Source organism: Nematolebias whitei, chromosome 4 (assembly GCF_014905685.2).
Source record: "Nematolebias whitei isolate Nwh7 chromosome 4, NemWhi1, whole genome shotgun sequence".
Taxonomy (NCBI): domain Eukaryota; kingdom Metazoa; phylum Chordata; class Actinopteri; order Cyprinodontiformes; family Rivulidae; genus Nematolebias; species Nematolebias whitei.
In genome coordinates, this window is record NC_056501.1 from 17136756 (window position 1) to 17149380 (window position 12625).

The 12625-nt window shown below is 43.1% G+C and overlaps 2 protein-coding genes across 2 annotated transcripts in view; both read right to left on the reverse strand.

Moving 5' to 3' along the window:
* ccdc88b (coiled-coil domain containing 88B) overlaps positions 1-478 on the reverse strand; it is a 61316-nt gene extending 60838 nt beyond the window's left edge. Inside the window, exon 1 of the mRNA XM_037675802.1 lies at positions 419-478. Coding sequence (XP_037531730.1) covers positions 419-478 — 60 coding nt within the window. The remainder of the gene's footprint in view (positions 1-418) is intronic.
* Positions 479-4266: 3788 nt separating this feature from the next.
* rom1b (retinal outer segment membrane protein 1b) lies at positions 4267-12409 on the reverse strand. Its single transcript, XM_037675804.1, has 6 exons — positions 11954-12409; positions 11691-11846; positions 9167-9409; positions 8666-8853; positions 7898-8144; positions 4267-5309 (listed from the first exon to the last, which is right to left on the reverse strand). The coding sequence occupies exons 2-6, from the start codon at positions 11838-11840 to the stop codon at positions 5049-5051; spliced, it is 1089 nt and encodes a 362-aa protein (XP_037531732.1). The 5' UTR covers positions 11841-11846; positions 11954-12409; the 3' UTR covers positions 4267-5048.
* Positions 12410-12625: the final 216 nt, after the last annotated feature.

Genomic DNA, 12625 nt, shown 5'->3' on the forward strand with positions numbered 1-12625 from the left:
TTTGGCCCGCGGCTCTTGAGTTTGACATATGTGATCCCATAAAGAAAAGAATCTCCTACAAACCACTAGAGATAAGTTGGGGTTGTTTCATTAATAATACAAAATAAAAAAACAGCCCAAGGACACGGAAGTGTCGATAGAAAGAAGAAAAAAAAAAGCTGGCCATTAAGTGAGCTGCCAAAAGGAGAAGTGGGGTTTTTCTGTGCCAAAAAAAAAAAAAAAAGAAGTTTTTACTATCTAACTTTTCTGTTGTCTTAGAAAACTGTTTACTATTTCTGAAAGGAAATTATAAGCAACTAGTGTTCAATACAGACATAGGGTGATATTTTACAGTTGGTCATGTTTTTGTTGGTGTAATATTCAGCCTCTAACAATGAGTTTTCCTCTAAGTGAAGGTGATAAATGATAAATGACGTACCCACTGCGCCAGCGCGCTGCCCATGAATTCCTCTATTATCTCCTCAGTGTCAGAGTCCATGGTTGTGCTGGGGAGGCTTTGAGAAACACTGAGGAGGTGGGAAAAAGACAACTAATTACAAAATACCATCAGCTTTGTGTTTGTAATGAATCGGAGAGCTGGGCTCCATCTCGGGCGAGGCGGTTAGACATGTCTGCGGCCCTCCTCCACCCTCCTCCACCTCGCTGCCTCTTCCTCTATAAGTGTGTCAGTTGGTGTCGTTGCAAAACCACACCGGAATTTCTCTAAAATCACACCCCGCACACGTCGTCAGTGTTCAGCAGTGACGTTTCCACATTAAAACGTGAAGACAAGCTAGCTTTTGCCCAACAGAATTGCTCATTTTGGAGAATGAAAAAATAAAAATCACCTGCGCCTTCAAAAAAAAAAAAAAAAGTACACTTCCGGTGTTGGAGTCTTGCATGCTCATTTTTTGCGTGGCATGTCATCATTTACGGATCCTATAACCCTGAAAATATCGTCTAGAAATTTGTTTTAATCGCAACAAAAGTTCAGATAAGGTTCTTTCAAGTGCAAAAAATAAAAAAAAATGTACGGGTGTATTTTAATCTATACAACAGCGCCCTCTGGTGATCGGAGTGGAAATTACATATAACTCGAGCTTTGTAATGGCGCCCTCTATCGATTGTAAGAAGAATTACATGTTTACATAAAAAATATACATATATAAAAAACATTTTAAATAAAAAATTACATCATTGTTTCCGTGACTAAAATCACCTCCTCCACTGAGGTGCTGTTACTAAACCCCTAGCTGCTGACTGCTGTTATTTTAAGCACAATTTACTGCTTGTAAGCATATAACCTTGTATTTAACCATTTCGAGGTAGCGTTACTGTGTAATCAGCCAGATTGATTTTATTAAACCTCCAAAACAATTTAACACTTAATTATTAAAATTAAAAATATAAGAGTTTTTTTTATTACTAATGACAGTCCAAGAATGATTGACAGCTTTATTTTAAAGTAACATGAGATAATTACAAAGAAGACAAATGATTCGTATGTCAAGCAAGCAAAAACATTTTTACTCACATATTGAAACCAGTGTTATCTGTTTGAATTACAAGTGACAGAGATGTGTCAGACGTACTGTAAATTAGACAAAGACCACCACAGATTTAAACTAACAACTATCATGGAGAAAATGGTAGTAGCCGAGTTGTCCCCTCGTGCTCGTTTAAAACTTTGTCATGTAAAGCAGCAGGGAATACAGGTCCTTCTCAAAAAATTAGCATATTGTGATAAAGGTCATTATTTTCTATAATGTAATGATAAAAATGAAACTTTCATATATTTCAGATTCATTGCACACCAACTGAAATATTTCAGGTCTTTAATTGTTTTAATACTGATGATTATGGCATACAGCTCATGAAAACCCAAAATGCCTGTCCCAAAAAATTAGCATATCATGAAAAGGTTCTCTAAACAAGCTATTAACCTAACCATCTGAATCAACGGCGTAACTCTAAACACCTGCAAAAGATTCCTGAGGCTTTTAAAACTCCCAGCCTTGTTCATTACTCAAAACCGCAATCATGGGTAAGACTGCCGACCTGACTGCTGTCCAGAAGGCCATCATTGACACCCTCAAGCAAGAGGGTAAGACACAGAAAGAAACTGCTGAACGAACAGGCTGTTCCCAGAGTGCTGTATCAAGGCACCTCAGTGGGAAGTCTGTGGGAAGGGAAAAGTGTGGCAGAAAACGCTGCACAACGAGAAGAGGTGACCGGACCCTGAGGAGGATTGTGAAGAAGGGCCGATTCCAGACCTTGGGGGACCTGCGGAAGCAGTGGACTGAGTCTGGAGTAGAAACATCCAGAGCCACCGTGCACAGGCGTGTGCAGGAAATGGACTACAGGTGCCGCATTCCCCAGGTCAAGCCACTTTTGAACCAGAAACAGCGGCAGAAGCGCCTGACCTGGGCTACAGAGAAGCAGCACTGGACTGTTGCTCAGTGGTCAAAAGTACTTTTTTCGGATGAAAGCAAATTTTGCATGTCATTCGGAAATCAAGGTGCCAGAGTCTGGAGGAAGACTGGGGACAAGGAAATGCCAAAATGTCAGAAGTCCAGTGTGAAGCACCCACAGTCAGTGATGGTCTGGGGTGTCATGTCATCTGCTGGTGTTGGCCCACTGTGTTTTATCAAGCGCAGGGTCAATGCAGCTAGCTATCAGGAGATTTTGGAGCACTTCATGCTTCCATCTGCTGAAAAGCTTTATGGAGAGGAAGATTTCATTTTTCAGCACAACCTGGCACCTGCTCACAGTGCCAAAACCACTGGTAAATGGTTTACTGACCATGGTATTACTGTGCATAATTGGCCTGCCAACTCTCCTGACCTGAACCCCATAGAGAACCTGTGGGATATTGTGAAGAGAAAGTTGAGAGACGCAAGACCAACACTCTGGATGAGCTTAAGGCCGCTATCGAAGCATCCTGGGCCTCCATAACACCTCAGCAGTGCCACAGGCTGATTGCCTCCATGCCACACCGCATTGAAGCAGTCATTCATGCAAAAGGATTCCCGACCAAGTATTGAGTGCATAACTGAACATGATTATTTGAAGGTTGGCATTTTTTGTATTAAAAATACTTGTCTTTCATTGGTGGGATGAAATATGCTAATTTTTTGGGACAGGCATTTTGGGTTTTCATGAGCTGTATGCCATAATCATCAGTATTAAAACAATTAAAGACATGAAATATTTCAGTTGGTGTGCAATGAATCTGAAATATATGAAAGTTTCATTTTTATCATTACATTATGGAAAATAATGACCTTTATCACAATATGCTAATTTTTTGAGAAGGACCTGTATATGATCCTTCAGGAAATGCTGTTTTCATTGTGTTCAGTTTGTGTGATGTTGATCGTGTTCCCTCTGCTCTCCTGCACACCTGACTCTTGTTTGGTAATTGATTACTCCTGTGCTGAGTCTTTAATCATCCCTCTGGTTTCTGCCAGCTTGGCTGCTTGTCCTTCGTTGGATCTGATTATTTAGGTTTGGGGGGTTTCTATACTTATTTTGGTATCTCTGCTTCTGCAGTGCTTTTCTTCTTCTTTAATAAATGTTCCTGACTCATATTGTCCCTGAACTGGATTTTATTTTTTTTATTCGCTGTGTGACTAATTCTCAGAAGCATGAAGGTCCCGAGGAGATGCCTCATCGCTCAGTTTGGTATTATATTGATCAATTCCATTTTTATCACCTTTCTGTCAAAAGCCTCACAGATGAGCAGCGAAAGACTGAAACTCTTCTTTGCTTTGGATTTTTATCAGAACTTGACTCGTCACAATGCACTAAAGAACCAGTTCGCCCATCTCGGCAACACCGGGTCCGTTTCTTGGTCTGGTTTGATAATCAATTAAAACCTTTAAAAAAGTGTCACATTTCTCCCCATAAATTATGTTTTGAAACATTTTTTAACAGACTTAAAATACATATTTCATGCAGTTTTACTCTTAGCTGTGTAAAGTTTATAATCCAATACATGTCATTCTCATGTAAGAACGTGTAGATTACAGTGATATCTAGTAAAACATATAAAAAATGTAATAACTTGTGTTTTTACTATTTGTACTGTACTTGTTCATAAAAATTGGCTTTCCTATTTCCTTTTTTAATTTGTCTGTCTGTTTTAAAGTGATGTTTTAAACGTTTTGAAGCAAACTATCAAGTTTTCTTCCATTCGTGTCACCTTTTTGCAGCTGCTGGACGCATCGTTTTTATTGCTGTTTGGTCAGGAAACAAATAAGACCTTCATTGAAGTAATTCTGTGATACAAATTTTATTTCAGAAGAACGTGCACACATTGGATGAACTAGGGCAAATCACCACGTGTTCTTTGCAAATGAAAAGCATTTTAGTTTAACAAAACAAACTGATTCTGCTCCCTGAAATAACTGCTGGACGTGTGTTAGGGCTGCGTGAAGGAGTGTGTTCCTGCATGCTGACATCGCTTGTGCAGCAGTTCTGGGATTAACTATGCCGTGGATTATCAGATTGTTTCAGCGCTGCCAGAATAAATGCGATGACAGCTTCATATAGGGCATCACACACACACACTTAATCCAACCCTCCTCAGATAACCCACTGTCACTTCATCTCATGTTATAATTACAAAAAGAAGCCGACACTACAAAGCAGTTAAAAACTTCTACCTTTAATGTAATAATTCATGATTTATTCAGGGTTCTAAGCATTTCAGGACAGTTTAATACCAACTCTACACCAAAACATGTCTTGTGTGTTTCTGCTACCCCACATTAAACTGACTGTACTCTCTTCTAGACAAACAGGGAACACTACACACCTCCTGAGCAGATTCAGGTGGAGTCCTGGACAGAGGAGATGTTAAAATGTGTTTTCATGTCTGTGCAGGGGCCTATAAAGATCTATGTGTTGCCCTGTTTAGGTCATGTTCAGAGGGGAGGGGGGCTGCAGCTGCTTCGTGAATAAAGCCTACTGTGTACCACCCGAGTCTCACAACCAAAAATAAAAACAGACACACAGAACCCCCAGCGTCCTCTCCTCCTCAGCACGCTTTGTGTTTTTTTATTCGTCTAACTGGCTGGAGGCGAGGTGGCAGCCTTCTCCGTGTTTGTGTCGGTTGTTTTCTCTTCTTCTTCGGCCCCCGAGGGCCCCTCGGCGGGGTCAACCTGCCCAAACTTCACCAGGTTGAGAAGCGTGGCTCTGACGTCCTGATAGGTTTCCTTCACGCCCTTCTCCAGGAGGTAGCCCTCACTTTCAGCCTCCGGGCTGTCCAGAGCCGCGGCTCCGTCTACCGCCGTCTGCAGGTACCGCATGCTGAGCAGCACCGACATCTGGGGGTGAAACAGCAACATCTGAGGTGGTAGAAAATATTTAGCAATAATTTACAAGAGGCAAGACGATCTCTAATCTGTTGTCTTTTTATGCTGCAGTAGATGCCCACCGCCAAAAGATGAAAAATTATGTTTATGACTGTGTGTGCCAATTTTATTTACATGTATACTGACCTAAAAGTTGTTGTGGCTGTAGCTGAGACCAGTCTTCAACACACAATCTGAGCACTAACAGATTGAGCAACACTTTAGTTTAAAATTTAGCAGACTACTACTTAAAGTCAACTCTGTCTGTCTGTTAGTAAAATATCTCCTGAACCACTAGACTTATGTTAATGAAACGTTCGGGAAATAATCAATGGGTGCACATCTACAAATCTTTTACTTTTGGAGGCAACTCAGTTGAAGATGGCTGCCACAGCCAGCTGACCTTGAAAAACACAAAAGCTGCTATAATTCAGTCAATTTTACTGATATTTTCCTAAATGTTGGTGCGGTTGTAGCTCAGACCAAAGCTGCTTTGCCACTAATACTCGAGTCGGTTCTCGTCTTATCGGTTCTTCTCGGGTGTAGGTGAACTGTGACTATGACATGTTTTCTCACTCTGTGGGCAGGATCATCAGTGCATAGTATACGTGCTATATGTTGTCATTATTGTATGTTCCCATACAATGATGAAACTGGTTCTCTGCATTTAACCCATCGCAACTGGGATACACCCAGGTGGAGCAGTGGGCAGCTATTGAGCGCCCCGGGAGCAATTAGGGATTAGGTGTCTTGCTCAGAGACACCACAACATGTAGGAATGACTGGGAGTCGAACCGTGACTTATCTAGTCCCATGTCAGCTGCCCTGCCTCTACCCCATCTCGGCCCCCTAACGGCCCTAGTGGGCAGGCATCGTAACTGTAACCTGACTTCAACCGTTTTATCCTGGTACTGCTTAAAGGTCTGGGTGTAGCCATGCTGCACCATCATCTCTTATTTCTTTCAGTAAATTTGCACGTTTCTTGTGGTGCCATCCAGCTCACGATGAATCTTCTAATCCGCCAATAAAGACAGAACAGTCTGGAGCTTATCTTGGTCCGCGGCACTATTCCTGCAGCTTCCAAACTCAACTAGAAACTAGAAAACTTGGAAAAAAAACTAACTAACTGGGCGGGTCATCCAGGGACGTAGCTTCATTGGCCAATCGACGGCTGCTGCCTGCTTACGTCAAAAGCGTCACCTTGGAGCAGTTCGCTTGGAACCAGGTTAGGTTTAGGTTTATTGTCACATGCAGATCAACACAAGGTCAACAATGCAATGAAATGCTCAGGACGAGAAGAACCATCTCGACTTGCCAAAAAGGCATCCAAAAAATACCAAAGCGTGCAACAAAAATGCACAATCAAGGAGCCAAAAGTGGAAAAAGTGAAATACATCTACAGTAGCATAGTCATACTAGCAGAGTGGTTTGTTGGTAGTGAGGTTCTCTTAGCAACTTGGTCCCGTTAACACCATGATACTGTTAGCAGTGTGGCTTGGTTAGCACCATGGTCTTGTTAGCAGCGCAGTTGAGACAGTGGCAAATCAACTAATCAACGTTAGTCATCACACTAAGAGTCATCACCAGCACAAACAGATCAGACATGTTCTTTGAAACGACAGCATGCAGAGCAGCGTGTGAGGTCAGAGCTTTTAGTTTTGGAGTTATGAAACATTATTTCCCCAAACTAAGGTTGTTCCAAGTGTCATCTTCAACAGGTAAGATATTAATTGTTCATAACCTGTCCACAAATCCCTACTTCAAAAATAAAACAAGCCGCTACTTTTAAGTGTTTCTTTCCGGCTCGCTCATTTAAACACTGCTGACATGCCTCCTTCCCCTCCCTCATCATTTTCACACAGTTCCATATGCAAGTGTCCTAAGATGTTGAAATCCAGACATCTGTTCAGCTTTTCAGTAAAAGTTGTGACACAGTCAGAGCTGCACAACACGTGACTATCTCGTGCTTCCTTCCAGAAACGTGGCACAACGATTCAAAAACAAGTTTGGGTGAAGGAGGAACTGTTTCGCTCGGCTTGGAGGAGAAAAATACAAAAACACCAAGTATTGATTGTGTGCAATGTCTGTGGCGTGATCAGCTGCAGATGATGCGGGCGTGTAGCGGTTTCCTGTTTGGGCCCGAGGACTTGTGAAAATGCTGCGGCTTTACTCGGAGATGACAATGGGTGTTTGATTAAACGCGAGGAATCGATGAGTCTGTGATGTTTTCTGTGTTTCTGTCGTCATGGAAGTGTGGACAAAATGACAATTTCCTGTTTTCTTTGTGTGTTTCTGTTGCTAAGCACTGAGACAATCTTATCCTCTAGTTTATTCGCCCAGAAGTCTAGAAACGTTTCACCCATTCGACACTAAATATCCCAGAATATGTGCTAAAACTAAACTTGATCTGGATTTTTCCCCAATTTAGCCACTTTTCATCAGTCATGGTCGGTACAAGAGGGACTAAAATTGCCATATCTCATCCTACGGTTGCTGATATCCACAGAACCTGACCTCAGTTGGCCCAGTTCAGCACATCAGTCACCTTTTGAGGTGCCCACCTGGATCAAGATGACCGAGAGCACGCCGGGACCGGTGGAGTTCATCAGGCCCATGTAGTAGTCGGTCAACGCCTGCCTGCAGCCCTGGCTGTACAGGTTGAGCTCCTCTGACTGGTACTCATAGTTGTAGTGGGCCCTGCTGTCCGTCAGCTGGTTCTGCAGACAGGGGCGAGGCGAGGCGGGGTTACAGCAGCTGAACGGGACGCCATCCAACAGGTAACGGTTGTCCACGTTGCTCCGGATGCGACTGAGAACGACAGACACAGGAAAGTCATTTGTCAGATTCTGCTTTGTTTACGTTGAGCGCGTACCTGCATTTTAAGAACATCTGGGAAAACCGGGGTAAAGTCTTTCAAACGGCTCAGGATGACCTTTTCTCAGCGTTTGATTGTGCACTTTGCGATGAGTGCCTTTAAAAGTTTAAGGTTTGTCTCAATCCACGCCTGGTGAAAAGTGAGCGTCGATACGAGCGTAAACGTGTCGCGACCTTTCTGTTTACTCATCGCTTTTCTTTCCTTTTTTTAAAATCTTTGATCAACCTTTCTCTTCGCGCTTTGACCTTTCTAGCCGTTCGTTTGAAGAGTAAAGGCCAGATCTATTTTTACTCCACTTCCTGCTCTCTGCCTCCTTCTCTCTAACATATTGTTTGACCTTTGAGGACGTGAAGCCTCCTCCAGCACACCTCCTCCCTCCAACAGCCCTCGTCACTTTCTCCTCTCCCCGCCTCACCTCTTTGCATCTCTCCTCTTTTTGCTCTCGTTCACTCACTCTTTGACTTCCTGGGAGGTGAAATTCAGGTATCTGTTGCTGACCCACTGGACCTCAAACCAGTCCTTGAAGTTGTTGTTTCCACAGCAGCGAAACTCCATCTGCAGCCGGTCGATGGTTTCTTTTTGAAAGCAGCGGCCCGGGACGTCTGTGTCCTTGTAGAACCGGATGCCGTTTCTGAGGCCCACCTAAGGGCAAGATACACAAAAAAGGCCCGATTTCAGTACGACTACTGTTCTGCTGTTACAGGCAGACAATCATGCTTGAGTGTTTGCTTGTTAGCAAAATATATCATGAACCAAACTCTCAGAAACCATAGCTCATTTATTTTACAGTCACTGAGCTAAAATCAGATGATTATAGCTGCACTGCCTGTTTTCTTCGCCTGAATTCCCTTATTCCACATTCAGACCAATCGAGAGGTTTCTTGTGTTATGATAGCGCTGACAAACATGTCGACTCCGTCTGTTCTGCTCCCCGTTCACCCATTATGGCGCTGACCTTCAGAGACTCCTCCAGGCGTCCCTGCAGGGCGTAGCTGAGCACCACCACAGTGAGAAGCAGGCAGCACAGCAGAGCGGCCACAGCAAACCAGGCCAGCAGGAGAACCTTCCAGCGGGGGAAGCGGCTCGCGTCCAGGGAGTCCTGACACATGCGACTGGCGATCCAGTTGGTGCCGATGGAGGCCAGGCCCACCATGATGAGGATGTTGGGCACCGCGTGGATCTCCGCGTTCTCCATCACCTCGAGAAAACAAAGCAGCATCAAAGATTATCACTTTAATGATGTCTGCGTCCATCTGCACCTTCACCCACGTCAACAACTTTCAATTAACTTAATCTGTTCTGAAAAACATCCTGGAGGCCAAGAGATCCAATTAGCAGCTGATATGCTGTTTGCAGCGTCCATGAGGCATTCAGATTAATTTAATTCATCGCCTCTGCTGCAGTAAAAGCCAACCATGCAGAGTTTATCTCATACTGACGTATCAAAAAACCCCAACTCAGTGATTGGTACTTTATAGCAGCCGACAGTGCATCCAGCCAGCAGCAGTTTGTGACAAATGTTCTCCATCCATGGATGATGTGGAGGAAAAACTGTTTGCACTTCATTTAGAATAATCAGTTTTATTGACTGGAAAGTGAAACAAAAAGCAAACAAAGTATAAGCAGCGTGTTTGTCCACCTATAGAGGAGTATTGAACATTCCACTGAACCCTTCGGCGAAACATTTATTTGGCTCGACTCGCTGCAGCGACTGGGCACATAATCTCACCGAGGGTCGAAACGTCTGATCGTCTCTTTTAAAGACGAGTTTCCTTAACCTGCAGGCAGACTTCACCGTTTCCAACAGTTGGTTGGTCCGCCTGCTGTGATGTCACAGCTCTAACGGTTGTTTAAAAGAAGCTTTCTAGCCTCAGACCAGGGAAACTGTGTTTTCTGTGAGAGTGCAGCGTGAGCACTGTGTCAAAGAAGCTAAAACTGAATTCACAAAGCTGAAAAAGTAGAACATTAGCTAAAAGTTTAAATTAGCAAAATATTTTCTTTTTCTTTCATTTGTATGTAACTGTAATCCCACTGGGAGACTCATTGAGACACAAGGACTCATTTTCAAGAGAAACTCATTTTAAGTACTAGCAAGACACTAAAACTAGCAAAAATGTAGTTAAAACCTCGAAGTAGCCAAAAGTTAGCTAAAATCTAAAATAGCATAAAGCTAGCTTAAATTTTTTTTTTCAGCTGTTCCTTTCTTCAGGGGTCGCCACAGTGAACTAAGTCGTACGAAGACTTGGCGATTATTTTTATGCTGGACGCCCTTCCTGACAGACCACTGAGCTACCACAACCCTCTGTGTGGAGCGGGGGACTGCTCTGTCTGGGGCACCGGGGGGGGGGGGGGGGGGCCTGCCCGGGAGCCCAGGGTGGGGTAGGTGAGGGTTGGGGTGGGTATAGGTGCTTCATCTTTCCCACCAACATTTTGATGTTGTCAATACCAAGTGTTGAGCTACGGATCTTCCGATCACAGGCCCATCTTCTCTGGCCTCTGTGCCACCCCCTCCCAAAAAAAGCTAGCTTAAAGAAAACATGCCAAAAGCTAGTTAAAAGCTATAGTGAAAAGTGTACTAAATGTAAAAGTGCCAAACAGCTAGCTAAAGGTAACAAAAGGATATAGGGACTAAAAATGTAAAAAGACTGGCTTAATTTTTTTTTTTCAGCTGTTCCCTTCTTCAGGGGTCGCCATCTATTTATCTCATTTATCTAAAAGTAGCTAAAGGTTAGCAAAAATATATAGAAGCAAAAGTATATCTAAAAACAAAAAGCAGCAGAACATTAGCTAAAATCTAAAAGGCACAAAACCCTAGCTAAATGTTAAATGTAGCAGAATAGTTGCTAGAAAGTAAAAGTAGCTAAATGTTAACTGAAAGTACCACAAATCTAGCTAAAAGCTAAAGTATCAAAGCTAACTAAATGTAAAGGTACCAGAATAGCTAAAGGTAGCAAAAGTATAGATAGGAGCTAAAAATGTCAAACCCTGGCTAATATCTAAAATTAGCTAAAAGCTAGCAAAAAGCTAAGTGAAACAAAACTGTAGCTTACAGTTAAAAGTAGCAGCAGAAGAAAATAGAGCAATCACTGAAGCAGATTTCAGAAAGAACAATGTGTTTGAAGGGATTGCAGAGATTTCTTTGGAAAAAATATTTGTTGAAAAATTTTTAGAATTTGAAAAGTATAAAAGTTACAAAAACTAAAAGTCCTGACACCCATCTCCTAAACCAGCTGCATGTTTTGATATATGAACAGCTAAAATAGCTCAAAATGAGCAAAAGTGGTTAGCAGACAAATTAATTCTGAGTCCTGGATCAGCGTTCAAACAGTTAATCTGCATGTTTGTTGATGTTTGTAATTTTTCTGTGATTTATACTCGAGAGTTAAATTTAAACTCTAAGGACTGATAGACAAGAGCAAACTGCAACTTTTAGACTCCAGCATCCCTTGGCCTCCAGGTCGAAGTGTATATCGCTCTACCTCGTCCCTACGAAGCAGCTCGGTCTTAAGGTAGACCCCCAGACAAAAGATGAAGCCCCCGCACGTCACCGCCAGCCAGGACAGCAGCCAGAGGCCCTGGGCCAGACGCACCCGCCTCTGCTGGTTGAACTTTATCTTCAGCAGCGTCATGGCTCACTACCAGTCAGGGTAAAGACAAAAGGGGGAACGTGAGAAGGGATGGGCTCAGCTCCAGTTAAATATGACAAGAAATAAATCCAGATGTGGCGAGCAGCTGAGCTCACAGAAGCAGGCGATGGCAGTGTCGTATGAACGCTGCAGCTGGAATGATGCGGGCCTTGTTGGTGAATTATAAGCTCATCTAAGTTGCTCCAAGAGGAGGGGATAAGCAGGTAGAACCTTGAGTTGACTTCAGAGGATAATCCAGATTCTTTCACTTGGCTCAAAACTATCCCAAAAAAGGTTCTGAATCATCCGGATCAGCGCAGCAGCACCATGGGAAATGTGAGGGGTGGATAAAAAGATGATTTATGAAATATGAGAAAACGGAGATTATCCTTTTCCCAAAAATTGACAGGTTGTCTTTTTAAAACCAGTTGGTCCCACTGATGTTGTCCCGTCTTCAAGGTGAAGATTTTCTTCCTGTTGTGTTGATGTTGTCTTCTGATGGCCCCACTTTCTGGGACTCTTGCGTGCCCGCTGTCCCCCTAAACCGCTGTAGCCATGGTTGGAGGACAAAGAGACTGGACGAAGTTGAGTTTGGAAGCGTAATCCTCCAGCAGAGTCCGTGGGATCCTATTAAAGCCTGGGGGCCAATTGGAAAGCAGGCCACTGTTTGATCAGCAAACTTCTTCTGATGGACAGGTATGATAGGCGGGCCTTTTGGATCGTCATGGCAACGGTCCTCATCTAAAACCTTCAGCAATTTTGATGCCTCAGAAAAAGGATTTTTTTTT

What these genes read in the sequence shown, in the direction of transcription:
- rom1b (XM_037675804.1), bottom strand. Translation starts at nt 11,840, where the DNA reads ATGACGCTGCTGAAGATAAAGTTCAACCAGCAGAGGCGGGTGCGTCTG. An exon ending in AGCTGCTTCGTAGGGACGAG is followed by an intron (nt 9,410 to 11,690) that starts GTAGAGCGATAT and finishes TGTTTTCTCGAG; the next exon opens with GTGATGGAGAACGCGGAGAT. An exon ending in TCTCGGTCATCTTGATCCAG is followed by an intron (nt 5,310 to 7,897) that starts GTGGGCACCTCA and finishes TTTCACCCCCAG; the next exon opens with ATGTCGGTGCTGCTCAGCAT.